Below are 20,900 nucleotides of genomic sequence, written 5' to 3'. Positions count from 1 at the left end.
TAAGATAACTGGTTATATTTTCCCCCCTTTATAAAAAAATGTACTTCCAATGACAAATAAAATAAAGTAAAATAAGTCGTTTAGTCAGTGAAGAAGCAGAGATCAGTGTAATACAAGCACAGTAAAGATCGCAGCATCACAGCAGCTTGACGTTCTGATCCACGAGTACTCAGTGTGTAGTACTAAGAGTAGATCATACCACTCTGGATACAGTTTGATCTCACATACACACATGCAGAGTTCTGTCTGTCCATAGAAACTCACATAAACACATACACACACATACAGTACATACCAAAGTACTCAACACCAATTACAGTCTGTGTCTCCCACATTAAATTTTGCCATGGCAACACACCCATACACAAAATACCAGCCCTGCTGTTACGGCTGGCGAGTATTAAGTACTCATACAGTAAAGTAATGACTACCAAGTACTTCAGAACATCACCATGCTGACTAAACTGCAGCTGGTGTGATCCCAGCACAAGTTGTTCTGCAGTTTTACCTCATGTCTGAGAGTGGATGGGAATGATTGACCCCCCCCCCCCCATAGTAAGTGCTGTGTTTATGTCTTCCCATGATGCTCTGGTGTGACAGGAAACAGACTTATCCTTCAATCAAGTCGAAGTCAAAATTTGCAGTAACTTGTTGGGAGCAGTCCTCTCATCTCTCTTTATGATCACGATGCAAAGTCAGTATTTTCTTTTAATTTTAAAGTACATTGACAGAGGAAATACAGTAACTCAGTATGTAACACATGGTGGTGAACATAAAGAATGGCAAAATACAAAAAAACGGAAGTATTGGCATTTTAGACATTAGAGACATTAAATCTATACATCTGGTCGTATGAACAGTGCGACCAGCTCAGACTGCACTTCCCATGCACCTTGATGTAAATACAACTTCAGGATGTGGGGGAACCTAATGTGGATCATCAATTATTAAAAATATAAAACAAGCATATTTTTTATTTCCCACAAATGGATCGGAAAAAAAATCCTTCTCATTGCTGTGTGAAAACATGTGGGTCATCTGCAACCCTGTGATTCTATCATTAGAAATGTGTCACAGAGCCAAGTTTAAACCAGAGGGCATCTGTGTACGTTTTACTCAGGATAACAAAGTTTCCAAAGAACCTAAAAATGCTGCACTGGGCTGATGGTGCAGAAGAACTTACATTTGATGTTATGGTGCATCCATAAAATGATGTGATACAAGATTATAGCTTCATGTAGCTTAAATTAAATGCTTTCATATTTTATTGGGCATTTTATGCCATTATTAAAAGCGATCCCGGCTTCAGTTAAACATTGGATCAAGCATACAGAATATATTCAATGCATATAAATCGATACAAAAAATATGTCAAATTATTAATTTTTTCTTTGGAGCCTCTTAAAGTTAAGGGGCAAATCATGATTCAAGCTTTTAAGACAGCCATATAAAACTCAGTGATGCAAAAGAGCGGACTCAGTCTAGTCTAATCAAGTCTAGTTAAAGCAGATGGGAGCTGATTAATGGTTTTCAAACTATCTGTGCTGTGGGAAGCTCCATCCTTCACAATGTGTCAGGAAACACCCACATGTGCATATAGAGCAGAAGAAAGCATCACATGTGCAGCAGAGAGAACCTATAGATGAGTGAATCACTGTCGACCCCTGCAGCAGCAACAGAGGAATCATCAATGTCAAGCAAAAAGCAGCAGCACTGTGAATGTACAGCAGTAAGGATCCAGACGCTGAACCAGACGCCTTGGATCTGATGAAGCCGAGTCCCACGCAGGTCTCTGTTTCACATCTTCCTTTTTTTGTTTTTCATAGATGAGTTTCACAACATTCACTTCAGAAAATGATTCATTGCTCGCCTCCTCACTGAGTTTTTACTTTCTTGCTGTGGCTCCCAGAGTCTCGTCTTCTGGCCTTGGCGGCGTAAAGCCTGGTGGAAACATGAGACGAGAGCAGGTATCTTACAAAACACAATAACACAAGCATACAGTACTCATTGTAGTAACATTGTTTACACCAGAGACTGATAGATATGAAGCCAAAATATGCTGGATATGAACGCCGTCATCTTGTGCATTTGGAGCTGTCAATCATGGCGTTTCACCCTGTTTTTATAGGGTCAAAAAACTAACCACCAGGGGGCGATCCATTAGCTTTGGCTTCACTTTTGGGGAGCCTTCATGTCGTCCATTTTTATACACAGTCTATGGTTTACATCTTATACCTTCGCTGGTAGAGGTAGAGGAGGAACAGCAGCTCATCTCTGAAGCAGGAGAGTTGATGAGAGGAGGAGAAGGATCCAGAGAAAAAGGAGGCGCAAGAGCACAGATCTGAGATCAGCGTGTTCACTCCCTGGTGAAGAGAAGGCATGAGGGAGTTTGAAAGAGTGCCATTCTAGTTAAAAGGTTGTTTTATCTGACAGCAGGAAACAAGAGAAACCAAAAGTCTGAGTTGAATAAAGGAGATTAAATAACATGCGAACTGGGACTATTTTGTGTTGAAGTAAGAAGTGCTGGGTGCACATGAGCATGATGGAGCCAGGAAGTGTTTGTACTCACTCTGTACATCAACACCGTCCCCTGCAGGTGACTCACAGACTTCAACTGACAACCAAACAAGAAACACAAGACAGGAGTGGATACAGTTGAGGTTCACTCAGCACCATCATCAGACTGTTCCAGGTAATTAAAACACTTTGTTTTTATTTTTTTATGTCTCTGATGAGTTTTGCAGAACAGACCTTGTGGTTAATGAAGAGCTGAGGGGCCATGGACAGGAAGCCAAAGGCGTAAACTCCTGTGAGGAGATAAGCGATGTGAATATAAAAGTAAAGGTATCCGCTGACACTAATTCAATGAAGTTATCATTATATATTACAATATATTAATATTCATAGAGTCATAGAGATGAGGCTGTTTTCACTGGTAAAAATGACTCACCAGTCACCAGGCTGTTGATCAACCAGGAATAATAGCTGTCAACATACAATACAATTTAATATTAGTTAAACAATCAGGAAAACAGATAGTATATCTACCAGCTTTTAATATACAGTACATCTGGTGGTAACGCTACACAATAACAACCACAAACATCTTACTTCACAGGTCTGATTTGAATCTGACTGGATGAAAACTGAGATGCTTGTACTGAAATGTTTCGCAGGACCTGCATATTTGCTGGCACTGCACTAAGACAGCATTTGAATTATGCGGCAAAGCAGAATAATGGTGAACAGCTCACTTCTTTTGGCGTAAGTAGGCCAGAGAGAAAATAGCTCCACTGATACACAAAGGATAAACCAAGTAGGACAAGTATCTGGACGCCTGGAGAGAAAACCAGACAAAACATTCAATTAAACAAAGATGGAGGCCAAGACATAGAATCCGAGGTCTAACAGACGAGACAGAAACATACTGATACCTGTGTGTCATACTCCAGTGTCTTTCTCTCTTCTTCATCCAGTTTATTCAACTGCACAGTGAGAGAAGAGGAAGTGTTAGAAATAAAGAAATAAAATGGAAAAACTGTTAACATCAGGGCTGGAGCCAGGAGGCCGGACTAAGCTATTTTAAAAGAGACTTTTAAAGTTGTTCAAACCACAACAGCTCTGCCACTCCATACAAACATATTCATATTAACTATTAACTAAGTTTGAACACAAATCGGTGATGACAACATACTCACGTGCAGGTTGGAGCTTCTCCACAGCAAATGGATCTTATACACTTTAAATACCTTCCACACCTGGAGAGAAAACACTCTTAGTGACCTGAAACTGTTTGGATCTTTACGTCACGCTTGTTTTGTTGGAGGTGACAGATAAAACCCTAAATACCTCCACACACGCCCCCAGTCCCACAGGAAGCAGCACCAGCAGACTGGTCTCCTCCAGCAGATGAAGGAAAATCAGCAAAGTACTGAGACTACGCCACAAAACTGCAAACACAGAGAGGGGGGGAGAAAGAAACTAACTGGTATTGTTTCAACATTTCTCAGGTGATGTTTTCAACTCCAGGAACTTTTCCCAGGAAGCAGGAACCTTTGCAGGGACCAGGGTCTAAATTAACGGTTTTACTTCCACTAGTTAATTTAGTTTTGTTACTTTAACTCTGACATTTTGGGTGATTTAAAAACACTTTGTTACTAGTCCTTGTTTATTTTCTGATCAACGTCAGCATGATGTTGGTCTAGAGGACCAGAGTTGAACTGCTTGTTGTAGCTGTTGCTTTTTCATACGTCATCAGTTTGATTTTTCCCCTGGTCATTAGATCGAGGTGGAAACGTAGATGAACATTAGTCTGCAGGAAACTTTTAGTTCCTTGAAGACGCTCCTGGAACAACAGGGACCAGGTGATTTTGGTCGAAACACAGCTTAACTGTAATGTTGCTTGTTACTGCTGGTTATCCCTCCTACATTGACTCAACAAAGCCTTTAGTGATGCAAACTTATTTAAAATCATTTGAAGATGTTCTCACCTGACTTTCTGGACATTCCCACCATGTTCTTCTTTTTTCTCCAAGAGCTGAAGTCATTTTTAAGAGCCAGGAATTCACAGATGAGCTGAAGAAGATCACAAACACAGTAAAACAACATGCTTTTAATTTTACAATGCTTCAGTTGCCACGTTCCCTCATGACACTCACGAAACTGTGATCGGAAATAATACATGAGACTTTGTTTCAGTGGATTCCAATATGTGTGGTATGGTGTTTTACTCAGTGTAATATAATCTCACCTGCAGAGCAGTGATGAGTGCAGTCAGCACTAACAGGTAGAGATTGGATCCCATCAGAGTTTCTTTAATTTCATCAATGTTTTCCTCAGTGAAGCCTTAATAAACACAAAGAAGCAGCAACTCAGGATTCAGATCGGTCTCGTTATTATGAAGATCAAAAAGCTTATATTTAAAAATAATAATGTCGCAACGTATTGCAATGTATCACATCAAAATATCCTGCGGACGTCATTCCTCAAACATTATAAGTTTCTATTAAAATGAAAAATACTAAATAACCCTGAACCCAATCAGTATTTTTTAAATCAACTTTCACCTGATCATCATATAACAAAATATCTGTTGTGTTATTAACTCACCAAACTGTCGTAGGGAATAAACCACATCCTGCAGATGGACCCAAAACCTGAATCCCCTTAGAGAGATTCCCTCGTAGGACACAGTCAGAGGGAGGTGAACAGTGCTGCTGTTGATCTTCTGTCGAAGGACAGAGAGATACATGTATGGTCACGTTAAACTAACTAATGCACTATTTAATGGAAAAGATTTTACTGAGCATCATGTGGATAAAAGCGTCCAACCATGAGGTCTCTGACTCTGACGCTGAGTTCATTAACCAGCAGCAGAGGAAGGTAGATCATCTGGTGTCTTTCCTGAGACCTACGACGGGAGTCAGGGAAAAAAGTCATATTTAAACACCCATGTTTGCTCAGAGTATATTCTGTACTTACACACATGCATTTGACTGAATGACATCAGTGTACTCCTACAGAGCTGCAATCATCTCTTGATGCTGCACACTATTTTCTGAAGTAAGTCATTTTTTAAAAACAAAATGATATTTGCTGGTGGTTGCTAACTTTGGGTATGAATGTTCACAAGGTTAAACCAAAGTAAATACGATCATTATTATTTCCATACTTTCTTCTAATCTTAGTTTTTTGTTGATTATTACATCATTTTACCTCCCGTTGGCTGTATAAAATATGTATCGTACAAATATATGTATATAATAAATTAAAATGCAAAAAATGCTATTTCTTCACGGAACATTTGCGACAGCTGTCTGCTGATGCACGTTATTGGTGTATGAAGAGGATATGCAACAGGGTGTACAGATCAAATGAAGGCTTATATCTATAGTTTGCCAAAGCAAATTAATATCAGGAAGGTTGGATGCTGTCATGCTTCTCTTGTTATCATTCAGTTTATCATTTTTCTGTATTGTCTCATCTCAGATAAATAAATTAGCAGAATAATCAACTTAATTGTGTTACAAACTGCTAATAGAATAGCTTCTTAACCCGATGACCCCAGCAAAACACTCTCATGGCGAGCAGCAGTACTGAAGCAGAAGTCAGCAGCACTCTGCCTGATCACCCGGCGTTGACCTCCAAAGCTTCCTGTGGACACTTACACTCTCATGTATCGCCGCACATCACTGGGAAGCCCCGCCTTGTTGAAGGTGAAGTCCTCTGACATCATGGTGACTGACAGGTGAGGTCTCCAATGGGACACAGGATTCTCTGGTTTGGGGCTGGACCTCTGATGGAGCCAGAAAATTAACATACTTACATAGCGCTTCACATGGTAGCTGACATATGAGACTGGAAGCTGAATTGCATTTTACCTTCTGCGGGTCTCTCTGCCCCTCTGGGTGTGTGGGTGTGATGTGGGTGGTGAGCTGAGCCGCATAGTGGACTTCTCTGCTGTCCTCCAGAGGTGAAACACTGGCTTTGTGAACATAGACGACTGCATACAGAGTGCCATTAGCCCGGGTCTCCTCTGGCAGAGAGACATTCACCTGCCTATGAAGAGAGAGAGAAAGAGAGGGAGAGGGGACATGAGGGAGAAAAGAAGAGGAAAAGGGGATAAAACAGTCATATATATATACTAATATTGAGCTTTTACAAATGCTGTTTTAAATTTGCGTGTTTCTATGTTTTTGGTTTGAACAGTTTTACCTCTTTTGGCTCTGAGTCTATGCAAGATGCAGTGGTGGAGGAAGTACTACTAAAGTAAAAGTACAAATAAATAGACAAAAATGTAATCAAGTAAAAGTACCACGTTCACTTTTCTTGTTGAGTAAAAGTAAGTCCCTACTTGCTTTTAAATATACTTTGATGAAAAGTAAAAGTACTTACTGTGTGTAACTCATTCTCTAATGCAACAGTCTAAATCCTTATGGATGAATCTTGGCAGTGCCCTCAGTGGCACAGATAATATATGTAGAGGAATAACAGTTAAAGGAATCTAAAATAAATCCACTTAAGTAAAGTAGAAATACACAATACTTAAGTACATTAATGAAGTAAATGTGCTTTGTTGCGTCCCACCACTGGTAAGAGGTTTACAGACTTATAACTGCTCCATTCAATTTTACACATAAAACACAATTTGTGACTAATTTGCATGGATAACAGTGTGTGATGCTAACAAGTTGGGGATACATGGTTGTAATAATAACTTGTCAAACTCACCTTTCAAATGACGAATGTGGGTCAAATGGGTCTATTTTTACAGCGAGGTTGAGTTGGCTGTTGTCTGGCATGAGGCAGGTAAACACACTCAGCTGGATAAAAAAGAGGAGAAGCAGTGAGTTGATGGTGAACAACAGAAAATGTAATGTGGTGGACGTTTAATTCTTTGACTGCAATTAATCACTGCATATCCTGACTTGACAGATAGATAATCATTATTTGTTTTTAAGAAAAGAATGCATCAGGGGTTTTCCTGATTACGGTACATGATCAAAGATTAGCACAACTCAATTGGCCTTGTCACGTTCAGAATAATAAAAATGTGTGATGATTTTCAACATCACCAAATCAGGTCGGAGGTTCAGACTGATCAAGAATCCTTTCTGACGACAGGTCCATGTTGTTCTAAACTCACGTATTCAAGTGAGGACAACTGAATTATCTGTGCAGAAGATTTTCTATATAACAGAAAAAACATGATGAAAAGACTGAGGCAGACTTTTGCTCTGGTATAACTAAATAATGAGGCCTTTGCAGAAAGGTTGTGCTATATAAATACAAGAATTAGTAATACATTCATTATCATGACAAACAACAGATTCTTATTTATTTTCTGTTTACAGACTGATTTTTCTCACAAATGAAGGTTTAAAACTCTACTTTTATGAATTTCAGTATAAATTCTACAATATATACCAAAAACAATATATGATGGTTAAATAGTGTCATAGTTTCTACATTGAACTGAGCAAACAATGTAGACAACTATATAACTTTAATACAGAGATTGAAATGAACATTTTAAACTCTTCCACATAAGCAGAGAGTGACAAACACTTGATTAACCTCTTACAAATCCGATATTGACCATGCATGTGTTCTACCTCCTCACTGTGATTACACGATGCATAATCCATATATTGATACATATTGGCCTTTTGTCATATTTCTATGGATGGAAATTACATTGCACTAATTATCGATGCCCTGTACGTTGCAGTCGTGCTGACCTGGATCTCACAGAAATGAAAGGCTTGTTTTATTACTGCTGCCTGAGTGATCTGCATGCTTGGTGGGGATCAGAGGCCTGTGCTGACCTGTAGTCTGGGTCTGGCTGTCAGGTAGGAGGAGATGCAGGTCTCTCCTCTGCCTCCGTCGCAGGGTCTGGTGTTGAGGAAGCCGTACAGCAGCCAGGCTGTGTGCAGCGAGTACACCACAAACACCCCGAGCAGCAGCTTGGCCACGGAGCTGCTCCTCTTACCGCCGTCCGCCGCGGGTTTGGAGCAACACGACGGAAACATGACGGCGATACCGACGCTGGGTTTCAACCAGAAAAAGAATAGATCTATTTTTTTTAAATGTCGGGTTTGAACTGTTTATAATCGGATCAGATCGAAGCGACACAATCCCCCACGCTTCCTCCTCGCTGCAGCATCCTTCCGGTGATCTGTGTCCGGCAGAGGATGCTGATGCTGACTAAACCCCGCCGGCTGAGCGCAGACACGTCTGAGCAGATAATCTCGCGATATCGTGAAGAAGCTACACGTGGTATCATGGAGGGCGAGTGACATCCACAGTCTGTGCGAATGGCTGCGGTAGAAAGGTCCTGAGCTTTTTATATCCAGTCTATGCTCCTACTTTAAGGAGGGTCAGCATCACATAGGTAACCATGGCAACGCCTGTACATGCTAATCCACTCCATCTCCTCCTCCTAGAGTCCTGAACCATCCCTTAGTTAGGTTCATTATAACAACTAGTGATGATGATGGCACACAACTGTTCCTGCTCTCTCTCCCTTCTCCCTCCCCCTCTCCTCCCCATCCCCCCATCTCTCTCCTCTTTTCCACCCATCTCTTCTCTCCTATATACAGATTTGACGCTATACAAATAAAAACGAATTGAATAATGTACAGAGCCATGTGTGATGATAATAATAAGGCCGTCCATCAATCCGTTTGTCTGTTTATTGACAAAAAAGAATATTATATTATTTATAAAAATAATAGTTTTATTGACTATCATTGTGCGGTAGTTTTTTTTTTTTTTAGTTCGAGTGATTCACTTCACCATAGACGATCTTTGCCAGTTGGTCCCTGTCACCGCGGTGCATTATGGTCAGGCACAGTGCTCTTGCTAGTGTCCCCTCCATCATGAACCCGGCGAGCTGCGGTGTGGGACCGAAGCACAACTTTACTTCTTGATTCAGCTCGGTCTGTTGTTATCGACAGGCAACAGACGCGTGTCCGTCGTGTCCTCGTTTACTGTCACTGTGGATTTTAAACGGAGAATTAACAAAAACGAGTTGTCCCCGTCACTGTCCAAGCTAACGGAGCTAGCATAACACGAAGCAGCCGCTGCTGAAAACACCGCGAGGAAAGTTAGGAAGCAGCCGCAGCTCAGGCAGAGTGAAGCTGCTGGTACCGGAGCTGAACCAGTGTTTCCACCAACTGACCCTGCCATGTTTATGTGTGAATACTTTTCATTCTCCTCGTACCTGTGGATCCGGACTGTCCACACTCAAACAGCTGCAGGAAGGCTCCACCAATGACACCAGGATTTAACACATTCAACCTGTGTCCACATCTGAGCTGAGACCAGCTCTCTCCACAGCCGCCATGTCAGCCTGCGTGAAGGCTGTGTGTTGTCGTGGTGTGGAGACCAGGCTGCTGCTGGCTGGCTGCATGAACTGCACCAGGGTGTATCTACCTTTTACTGGGAACTTGTTTCCAAGGCGACCCTTCACTTGTCTCAGTGCTTTTTCTGCCTCAAGACGTGGCGTCACTCGAAGCCTCTGCCCAATGAAGTACACTGTGCCAGGAGGAAACAGGAACGTGTCTGTGCACAGGAGGAGCTACACTGATGTTGGATCAAGGCATCAACACAGAACGAGTCAGTCCGATGTGGTGAGAAAGGAGAAGCTGCTGCAGGCAGGAGCATCGTGGCCTGGTGAGCATGAGAGATGGGTTAGTTGAAGGTATACTGACTACAGGGGATCTCACTGTTACAGCTGGTATAAGACATATGCAGATCGTTTTTACACATTTAATACATGATAAAATTAAGCCTCATAGATTGATATTAGTCAATTACAGATATATTTGCATCAGTGTGTGTTTCTAAGGTTAAATAAAACGACTTTGCAGGACAGAATTGCCAGTATGTTGGACATAATTTAGAAACATCCACTTTATTATATACACATCTTTCTCTGGAAGAACCAATTCCACTATAGCCCAGACCTAATGTCATCCTTGTCATTAATTGTCATCATGGTCAAAAATAAAACTTCCTAAAAACAGAAGATGAAGGGTATTTTTTTTTAAATCCACCCAATCGTAACCAGTCACAGTAACCTGGTCAACATAATTGGGGTTTAACTGCTAAAATGAGTTGATGAATGTCAATCCAGTGAAATAACAGTGTGAGCATCTCATCGTTTTCAGAGCTCAGTATATTCATATTTTAACATCATTATTGCAGTCAAAGACAACAACAATACTATAGTCATCTCTTCAATTAAGCAGCTTTATGGTTGAAATACTTTGCTTCACATGTATTTTTACCTCGTCTTTTTTTTTAACAGTGTCCCTCATCCGCTGCAGAGTGACAGATGCCCCTATTTCCAGTGTGCCTCTAGCTTTTGTAGTGGTAAGAAATTCACTGAGGGTAGATGGCCAGAATAATTTCAGTGGTTGCTGAACATACTACTGTTAGATCTGAGACATGTTTAATGTAAAGGAGCGAATATGAAAACAGATGCAGACTGGATATAATCTAGATTCCCAAACAATATCAAACCAATCTACTGTTGTGCACTTATGTTTTGGAACATGTTAAAACTTGAAAAACTGTGATCCCTCGATGTAGATAAACAGTTTCTATATTTTATTTATTTCACAGATGAAATTTGACCAGGAGGGAAATGTGACATCATTTGGTAAGTTAAAAATAATTCCTGTTAACCTTTAATTGACTTAAATGATGTGTTTAAAGTCAAGGTTGTCTAGTCATGCACAGTTGGACACAAAACTGTTGCTCACCACTGCTGTGTTGCTTCTGCTGTGACCTGGGGTGTCACCCTCATGGTTTGACTTTGCTCCCTCACTCTGTTATGTTATCTAGCAGAACAAGTTGTTCTTTTTCATTATTGTTTTGCCTGTTTTACAATATAAACACAGAAAGTAAGATTTGCTCAAATGAACATTCTAGATTTGGTGTAGAGTCCTATACCATACAAAGTCAGAAATACATAGAATAGAATTGTGTCTAGATTATTACTCTTTGCTGCTGCTCTTCTTAGTGAAGTAATTATTTATCTGTCCTACAGAGAAGAAGAAAACTGAGCTTTGCCAGGAGCTAAGTCTTCAGGCCAGAGACCTTCGCTTTCAGCACAGTACCAGCCTCACTGCCAGAAACAACTGCATCATTTTACGAATGGCGGTATGGTCTCCTCTTGTCTTATAAGCACACTTTATGAATCATGAGATATTTCTGCTGTCACCCAAATTGAGTGACAGTTAATTAGGAAACATGCTCTGATGAAAGGTTGAGACCAAACATAGATGAAAATAAACCTAAAACTCTTTTTCTGCTGATGCAAGACTTATAACAGCTCAATTTCAAGCCAGAGACATTCAGCCCGTCTCTAAATGAGACATGATGCGACGGTATAGTGCAGTTAAGTAATGACAACTGGAAACATTTGCAAAGCCAAAAGTTTTATGAAGTTTTAGTATCATTGTTAATAAAACAAAGAAACAGACAAAACTCATGTAGCTTACATTGAAACCTAAACAGGAAAAATGCTTCTTACAATTAGGATTGGGGACAATCCTTAGCCCGCGCCACAACTGACTGTCCACCAGAGGGTGTGTGAGAGAATGTGTAGTAGAAGAAACAAGAGTCATGGCGGCTCATCATTTTACAGAATGCAATATTTTCTTCACGTTGAGGCAAATCATCTCTGGTCTCCACCACGGTCACACTGAGGGAGCCACATTGTTGGTCACAGCTGATGCAGAGTGAGAGAACACAAGCAATTCAGGAATTTTTGCATTCAAATTGTAAAATATAATAATTGGGGGCATTCTTCATTAAAAGTAATTTATATTGTGGAAATGAAATAAGACAAATAGTCTTATGTCTCAAATCAGAAAGAGGTCAGTATGGTATCTTCAGAGAAAGCAACAGATAGTGTTTAGTTAATGATTTCATTTAATTTTGTCCCTATCACATTTTCTCAGAACCCCTGTATTCTCACCTGTCCTTCTGTCCCGTCCCAAACGCTCGACACTCCACACACTCCATGTGCTGCTGACATGTGTTCTGACAGTAAGGGCAGATCTCACAGGTCGGGCCAGCGTATGGTGGCTCACATTTACATTTGCCGCAAAGACACATCCCTCTACCGTTGCACAGCTGCTGGTTTGTTGCCATACAGGGGGCAGTTTCCATGGAGCAGCTGCAGTCTTCATCGGTCCAATTCTCGTCACACAAGCAGCGTCCACATTCGCACTTCCCATGGCCTCCGCATATTCTGTTGGACATGAATCGTAGTCTTTTAAATATAAATCTGTATTTGTAATTAAGTAGAGTAGACAAGATTAGATAACTGATTTTCACACATCTTACTTGGAGTTGACGTATAAACAGTCAAAGTTGTTGCACTCGCAGAATCGTCCGCTGTATCTTTGTTGCGGGTCAGCTCGCTCTTTGCACTCACAGAAGCCGTCCACACACTCCCCGTTGTCGCTGCACACAGGGGCATTTGGGCCTGAGCGACAGAAATCTTCATTTTGCGAAAAAGATGAATCTTTGTCCCTCTGGCAGTTTTGTCCAGTGTGAGAATCGTAGCAGTCACACTGGCCACACATCAGAGCTCCGTGACCACTGCAGGCGACGCTGCTTTCCTCGCGGCTTCTCGTGCACTCACACTGGCCTGGGGAAATAATTTTTATGTATTTATTCATAACATTATAGAAGAGTGCTGTTTGTTCCTTCTTCTGACACAATTATCTTCATATTAATCTTATTGAATGAGCTATTTCATAAGGACTGATTTTATCTCATTGTCTTCATTTTGGGTCTTTTCTAGTACTCAGCTTTATCACCATATATATAACTTTGATTGGGTTCTGTGGTTGTACTCACACTCCAGAGAAATTTGTAACTTCACACTCAGTGGAAAGCCTCTGGGTGTGATGTAGACAAACCAGGGTCCAGTCCTGTTCTGGTTTGAGTCATCAATCTTACTGGGACACTGGGCGGCCTCCACAGTCACCTAGAGAACAGAGCATTTATTATTATGGCAAAACCTTTGTTTTTAACATGAGGTATTTGGCTCCGGATGTCCCGTGCAATAATTCAGTCTAACTTTTGGTGACATGTACAAATAAGGGGTGTCCAGTCACGACTCTACTGAGTGTGATGTTGACTCCCGCCGGCACATTGTTGGTGTCTGTCGTCAGCTCTGGGACAGGCTGGTCTGTCGGCATGGTGATAGTTAGAGGGAAAGTCTGGCTCACACCCGGCCTCAAAAGGACCGAGAACTCCTGGGGCTGGAGGAACAGGGTCTTGGCATCTGCTGGTTCTGTGCTGCACAGATTCATGAGTCAAAAGCAGCATGATAAATAACTAAAAAGTAATTGTGGCCTTGAATAAATGATGAAACTATAATATAGCAATACCTAAATCAGTATAATTTGATGCATGTCTGTGTTTGGGGTGTTTTTCCCTGTGTGGTTTCAATCTTAAAAACTTGAAAACTCACCTGCTCTCATTCTTGACAACCTGCACCAAGCCCTGAGGGTTGTATATATGACTTTTACGACAGCCTGCCCTCCGCAGCCCCTTCATGGTATGACACCGAACGTCAGAATTAGGGGCAGTGCACCAAGCACATTCCGGACCAGACTGGACGCACTCGTCGCAGCTGGAAGCAGATGTTGGACATGTTTGTTTTTTGGCCCAGCTGGGACACAACAGAGCCAGCAGCAGGCAGAGACAGAGCAGCTTCACAGCCATCCTGCAATTACAATAACACATCAGGAGGATGTTATTGAAAGTAGAAATTTAGTCATCAATCATCAATATCAATATAATAAATTATATAAGCAAAAAATATATTTTGTTAAATAGAAATAGGCAAAGTTCTCACATGTTAAATTATTTTGTAGTAATCTTTTTTCTGTATGTTTTAATAGTATTAATATATAATAATATCTAGTATAATAATATCTTCTGGGTCACTTTTAAAACTGAAATTTTAAAAAATGCATTATAATTACACAAAATAATAAAAATGCTTGCACTTAGCCTGCTGAATAGTAAAGATGTAGGACTAGAGTCCGGCCTGTTTGTATTAACTTACAGTTTTGAAACACTGTCAGGTTTAGAACTGTATATACACCATGCACCAACAATATGTGCTGTATTTCTGTCTAAACTTTAAACAGAACAAAAAAAAATTAACTTTCTTATTAACCAACTAAGTCTTACTTGACTATTAGAAAAACAAAGTAAAGAGGTGTGCATCACGTAGACTGCAGTGATATTCACGCGTCTGGATCTGTGCTTGATTATGTGCAAAAAAAAAAACTTCAACATAAATAAAGAGCAGTGCTGGTGTGTTACCTGAAGTACTGAAAGCTTTCTGTGCTGTGACTGCGTCTTGGTGTTCCTCTGCTGACGAGTCCAGTCGTATATCGGTCGTGTGTGAAGTCTGCTTGAGACCCCTCAGAGCACACCAGTGTGCTTGATTACATAACAGGTTCTCAATTATCAGGTCATTCACTGCAAATATTGACAGATCAGAGTCAACTATTGAGCTTGTAGCCTCCCAAACACAGATCTTTACATACAGACAGATGCTCACACTCGTACACATCAACATGTGAAATGTCCTGTATGCATCTGTTACTGACGAAATTCAGGTTCTCACAAGCGCTCACACTGACATTTCCTGACATTTTATGAGTGGGCTGGCAGGAAAAGATCTGAAAAATGTTGGGAGCAACAGACTCTTGACATTTATGTTCTCACATACAGCCCCTCTGGAAAATGTTCAGACTTCAGTGCTTGTCTAAAAGTAGCTTTACTGCCAAACAAATTCATGTCACTTCAAGCTGAGTCCCTTTTATAATCTTCTTCTCTCTGGTATCAGAGTACAGGTTTCAGTAGTTTCTAACATCTGCTAACATCCCGCTTGTCTTCCCATAGTCTCTGAAAGCCATCATAACGCCACAGTCCCTCTTGGTGTTGGATTTTCGTGGTCTGGGATTGGAACGCTGGTTGATGCTGGAGTTTGCTCCTCAGCTAGCGTTACAGACACACTCGCTGCCCTTTGAGTTCAGAGCACTGGAGGCCATACTGCAGCACAAGGTGAGACAGATTAGAGAGTATCCAAGCATTTTCTAACTCTGTAAACAGAGGACATACATGAGGTAAAGGCTTGTTCATGTGTTTGTTCATGTATCTGTCAATAGGTTAACACGCTGCAAACCCGGCTGAATGAGGTCGAACCAGTAATATTGGATGTGTTGGAATCCTTAGTGGATCCTAAAATCCTTTCTGCTGACAGAAGTAAACTACATATACTGCTGCAGAACAGCAAGAGGTAAAGCACACATCCATACACACCAACATAGCTCCTCTGAATGAGGCTAGATTAGGTGTGGCAGGGGATTGCAGTTTTCTTTCACTGCTTCTCATCTGCCAACATGCACACTGGTAGTTTTAGACCTAAACATTTACATTTTGATTTGTCTGTCTTGTGTCCCTGACAGTTTGTCCGAGTTGGAAACGGACATAAAGGTTTTTAAGGACTCCTTGCTGAAGATTTTGGATGAGGACGAGATCATTGAAGAACTCTGTCTGACCAAGTGGACCGACCCAAGAGTTTTGTACGTTACACATGCACTCACATACAAGTTGTTTGAGCCTTGAAAAGGTTTTCTGCTCATATTCAAATTATTTTTGTTTGTGCAGTTGTCCTCATTGGTAGGGGTTAGGTTTTGTTAGAGGTAAATTTGGTTTCAAGTTGTGCTGCTTTCTGTGCTGATTTATCTTTCTTTTAACTTGACTAACAAATAGGACTTGAATACTTTTTGATTGTTTGTTAAGCCAACATGTACAATAGAATGCAAGTGATGGTCATTTACTTTGTTGATGAAACATGGAATGACCATTAAGCATTGGTATTACTCAAAATACATTTTTCATGTTTTCTAAGTTACATGGTCCTTTTCCTTTCCAGAAACAAACTAGATAGAGAAGTCAAGACTTGAACCCTCAATCCTCTGATCCAAAGTCAGAAGCCTCATCAATAAGCCACATGGTCAAATGTGAAGTGATATTTAGTTATATGACTCTTTGTCTGCCTTTCTAGTGAGGAGAGCAGTTTGGGCATTGACCATGCTGAGGAGATGGAACTGTTACTGGAGAATTACTTTATGCAGGTATCGCCACCCACATAGCAAACATTTCACTTTTTACTCAGTACATTCTAATTTTAGATATAAACTAATTCAAATAAGTATGCTCAGTAATGGATGAATGTATTTTTTATGAAATTGTGAACTAACAACAGCGCTGTGACTCAACTGAAGCAGATTTAAAGCTACAAGAAGATTTGCATAATGGTCTGTACAAGACTTGTGAACAAAACGACACATGTTCTGTTTGTTTTGATATCAAAAGCACAGAAATACAATATCAATGCCATCCGATAAAAATCAGAAATAAGTATTGTTGCCTGGGGGGGAAATTGGCTCGTGTACAGTGAGTGAGTGTTTGTGAACTGCTCCATTCAGGCTGAGGAGCTGGGGAACAAGGCCAGAGAACTGAAAGGGCTGATAGACGACTCTGAGAGTGTCATCTTTATCAATCTAGACAGGTACACCAAAGGCACTCACACACTGGGTGTACACTACCTATACCCTTACCTACAGTATGTGTATTTATATTCTATAAGTAGTGTATGTATAACTGCCACTTGTTAGTCTGTTGTATGCAGAATGTTTTTACTGTTCAGAGTGTGTTTTTATGAGACTTATCATTTACAGCATTTTGTGTGAAACTGCTTTGATAACGTTGAAACTCACAATGTCTGTAATTGCTGTTCTTTTTGCTCTGACATGATTAAGATCCATATTTTTATTCTGTTGATACAGAACGAGTTGTTGGTTCTAAATGAGTGTCTGTTTTATTGCAGCAATCGTAACGTGATGATGCGTCTGAACCTGCAGCTGACCATGGGTTCCTTCTCCCTCACCTTGTTCGGTCTGATTGGTGTGGCCTTTGGAATGAATTTGACGTCGTGCTTTGAAGAGGTGAGACACCTTCCTGCCAAAGAATTGCATCACGTGTTTCACTTTTGTGTTTGCCGCTTACGCCTGCTCAAATATTAGGATTTTCTTGCTTGTTTTACTTTTCTCTGACTTGTGCACAATTCACTTTCGAATTTGATAAAAATGGGCAACTTGAAGACAAATCGTAAGATTCAGATAAAACATAATTGTCATTATTTTTGACATTTTATAGAAAAGTTATTTATTAGATATAATATTGAGATTATGTGTGTTTCCCTGCATGTATTCCTTATTCATGTTGGTCCATGTATCTTTACCTGCACGCTGTACACACTGTTTTTCTATATTTATACCTTTATTCATTTTTGTGATTATCTGTTGGTGTTTGTCACCAGGACCCTCGTGTTTTCTGGCTGGTAACGGGCTTCATGTTCTTGGGCAGCGGGATGATATGGCGACGACTGCTGTCATTTCTGGGACGACATCTAGAGCCTTCACTGGTAATAGACACGCAGCCACAATGTGTAGAATATGCCATCTCTGCACGTTCATGTTCTGAGGCCACTTCTCACCCCAAAGTCCTGATTGATAAATTCAAGGATCATCATTTTATTTAGAGTCAAATAAGTGGCTAAAGCTCAGGTCACACATGTCTTTTCTTCTGTTTGTGATTCAGATCACTCCAGTTTGGAAGAGAAATCTGAAAACATCAGACGTAAAACCAGGAATCAGATGAAGTGCCTCCTTCGCTCTGTAAACTGACATCACACAGACTCTGTAGCTTTAAATATGATTGTTTGACCCTGAACCTCTCTAACTGGCTATGAATTCTTTTTAACTTACCTCATTGTTTTACTTTGCCATGACTATGGCCGAGATCAAGCCTCCATCCAAACATCTGGAGATTTCACTGTGTCATTATATACCTCGCAGGAATGCTGGAGTCATTTCAGATGGGTGGATGTCTTCATATATAATCATATCTGTGGATAAAACATTGGTATTGCTCTGTGTATGTGTAGGTGAAAGGCAGCAGCACTTGAAGTGAAACCAAACTCATATGATACCCAGCTTACATGCAGTTGTATGTTCCCTCATTTTATAGTTGAAAAGGGTTTGGGAGCCATGTGACTGTATTAAGGCTATTGTTATATTTATAAAGAGTTAAATATCATCAGTCACTAGTTGTCTAAACAGACCCTTTCCACCACAGACATTTTGACCTGTCAGTGCGTTAATGTTAACGCTGGCTCCCGTCCATTACATGTGAGTAAGTCATGTCAATGAGTGAGCATGCATGCTGTCTTCTGGATGGTTTGCAGGGACTGTTCTTGAAACACTTACTGCTCTGGGAGACAAGGATTTATCAGATGATAGCCTTCTTTCTGATGTGACTGTTGACATGACTGACTAAAAGCTGCCTCTGCAGTTTTTCTTCTTTCTTAAAAAACAAACAGAAAAACAATTATGTATATTTTTTTATTAACTGTCTCACTTTATGATTGTGTCTGAAATGGACATTTGCCCAAGAATAAAAGGCTCTTATTACACATGGAGCACACATGATGATGACTGTGACTGCTTCTAAAGCAAAAAAAATAACAAATGCTAAAAACAATATAAATATAAATGTGGGAAGTCTGTGTAGTAGTCCATATGTTACAGGCAGACCCTCAGTGAAAAGATACACATGCCTTCGACCAACTGAAACCGTTCTGGGGCAAAGCTATAGTGACCTTACAGTGCTGGTTCAGAATACACTCAAGGGGTCAAAAGATAAATCTCAGGGGTCATGAGATGAATGAAAGCAGAAAAATAAATATTCTCAAAATAATATTTGCTTTTTCTAATTTTCTGTAATTTTTCTCTTAACCATGACTGGGTGGTCTGATCTACTGTATCTCTTTATTGGCCTTTAAAATCCCTCTTTGGTTAAACTGGTCAAAGCCAATAGACACAACAGTTTATGAGGAAACATTGGTAGATTTGGCTTCATCTTCAGGTTTCACAAGCAATATGTGTTAGAATCCCTCCTTATTGTACTGTGTCTTATTTATAACAAGTTAAGCCAGACCCTTCATATTTTGGCTGTTGTCTCCTGTGTTATACAAATTGCCAATAAAACGAATCACTATGTCCTTACTTGTTCATGTTTCTTTTTTCATAGTGAATGTAATTCCGTTTCTCTGTCACCAAATGACCCACAAATTATTTAAATTATTAATTGATTTTGATAACTTTCTGAACAGATCCGACAGTAAAATGACTTAATGGGTCAAATCAATCTGAATTACATCCACTGATATTAAAAATATGTAACTGCAGTCTTCTAAACATTAGCTACAAGAGAAATTCATTGTCTTGGTACAACAGCAAAAAAAAGATTTTGATTATTTCAATGTGTTGTTTGTGCTGTTGTAACCATTCGTTTGCACTAGATGGCGTCATATCTACATATTAAAATGCTATTCGCTGGTGATGCTCCTCCACATTAAACCTTGATTAGCCCTTTATTTGGGGTGTAAACCAAGTATGATGAAACCAGTGTGGGATACAGGTATGATCATTAATTCTTTCATGATCATGTTTATTAAGTTATTCTGCAATAAATAGCTGACATTTGTTCATAGAAATGTTATAATTTGATGCTGAACTTCATTTATCACAACAAGCAGAATGTAGTAGTGTTTCCTTTAAACTAGTGTTTAAGGATTTTTTAAGCGAAGTCACTTTAACTTCTAACTACTGAATATGGGGAGCAGCAACCCAGTAGTGTCCACAAGACAATGACTTTCAGAGAAGTGTTTATTCACATACTTTCATATATCCTACAATAACTCAGGGTACTATTCATTCTAAATTGATAGTCATCCTTAACATAACAATCTATAATATCTGTAAGGTAAACAGTAGACAAGGGTATAGTTAACCTAATCATTGAGGAGACTTTTGTATATTAGTCCATTGTGAGAAATAAATATAGTAATTAAAGAAGCACTTCAATCTTAAGTAGTAATATCACTGTTGAGGAATTGTTGACCATCCTCACACATTACTGTATATGCCACTACATATTATGTATATATTGTATATTACACATTATATCTATATACTATTTGGAGAGTGGAGCCTGACTCGTTCCACACATAGATAAAGGACCAACCAACAGTGCATTGCAGTGTCTACTCTACACCTACATGTAACATATTGAGTGACAGCCATTCTAGTCATTCCTGGATGTGCTGTTAGAATGGATGATGCAAGCACCTTCTGGTCTCCTTGATGCGTCATGTCCACTTTAATAACTTCTGCAGAAGAAATCAGCTGCTGCCTGAGTTCTCCTTTCACCAGCTTCCAGAAAAC

General features: G+C 40.0%; 3 protein-coding genes across 5 annotated transcripts; 1 reads left to right on the top strand and 2 right to left on the bottom strand.

Moving 5' to 3' along the window:
- Nucleotides 1-690: 690 nt before the first annotated feature.
- On the bottom strand, nt 691-9,864 carry LOC109632098 (lipid scramblase CLPTM1L-like). 2 transcript variants are annotated; one of them, XM_069536684.1, is made up of 17 exons: nt 9,725-9,864; nt 7,231-7,322; nt 6,381-6,558; nt 6,168-6,295; nt 5,332-5,410; nt 5,110-5,227; nt 4,751-4,845; nt 4,491-4,575; nt 3,850-3,950; nt 3,699-3,758; nt 3,435-3,485; nt 3,255-3,337; nt 2,951-2,985; nt 2,752-2,807; nt 2,570-2,614; nt 2,236-2,363; nt 691-1,941 (listed from the first exon to the last, which is right to left on the bottom strand). In XM_069536684.1, exons 2-17 carry the CDS (start codon nt 7,299-7,301, stop codon nt 1,875-1,877), a joined length of 1,380 nt encoding a protein of 459 aa, XP_069392785.1. In that variant the 5' UTR covers nt 7,302-7,322; nt 9,725-9,864; the 3' UTR covers nt 691-1,874. The 2 variants fall into 2 exon arrangements, with proteins under 2 accessions (XP_069392785.1, XP_019946782.1); XM_020091223.2 differs by lacking the exon at nt 9,725-9,864 and adding an exon at nt 8,328-8,670.
- mrs2 (magnesium transporter MRS2) lies at nt 9,846-19,675 on the top strand. 2 transcript variants are annotated; one of them, XM_020091375.2, is made up of 12 exons: nt 9,846-10,176; nt 10,814-10,878; nt 11,131-11,167; nt 11,558-11,670; nt 15,448-15,609; nt 15,714-15,844; nt 16,014-16,130; nt 16,616-16,685; nt 17,040-17,122; nt 17,441-17,558; nt 17,933-18,037; nt 18,214-19,675. In XM_020091375.2, the coding sequence occupies exons 1-12, from the start codon at nt 9,846-9,848 to the stop codon at nt 18,271-18,273; spliced, it is 1,392 nt and encodes a 463-aa protein (XP_019946934.1). In that variant the 3' UTR covers nt 18,274-19,675. The 2 variants fall into 2 exon arrangements, with proteins under 2 accessions (XP_019946934.1, XP_019946935.1); XM_020091376.2 differs by lacking the exon at nt 10,814-10,878 and having other exon boundaries at nt 9,857-10,176.
- Nucleotides 11,932-14,980, bottom strand: LOC109632205 (integrin beta-1-like). The gene is made up of 7 exons (XM_020091377.2): nt 14,863-14,980; nt 14,000-14,254; nt 13,620-13,824; nt 13,381-13,510; nt 12,862-13,168; nt 12,491-12,766; nt 11,932-12,241 (listed from the first exon to the last, which is right to left on the bottom strand). The coding sequence occupies exons 2-7, from the start codon at nt 14,251-14,253 to the stop codon at nt 12,046-12,048; spliced, it is 1,368 nt and encodes a 455-aa protein (XP_019946936.2). The 5' UTR covers nt 14,254; nt 14,863-14,980; the 3' UTR covers nt 11,932-12,045.
- Nucleotides 19,676-20,900: the final 1,225 nt, after the last annotated feature.

The sequence above is a fragment of the Paralichthys olivaceus genome, chromosome 13, assembly GCF_024713975.1.
Source record: "Paralichthys olivaceus isolate ysfri-2021 chromosome 13, ASM2471397v2, whole genome shotgun sequence".
NCBI lineage: Eukaryota > Metazoa > Chordata > Actinopteri > Pleuronectiformes > Paralichthyidae > Paralichthys > Paralichthys olivaceus.
The sequence above is the reverse complement of the archived record's forward strand: the minus strand, read 5'-3'. Positions and strand labels throughout refer to the sequence as shown.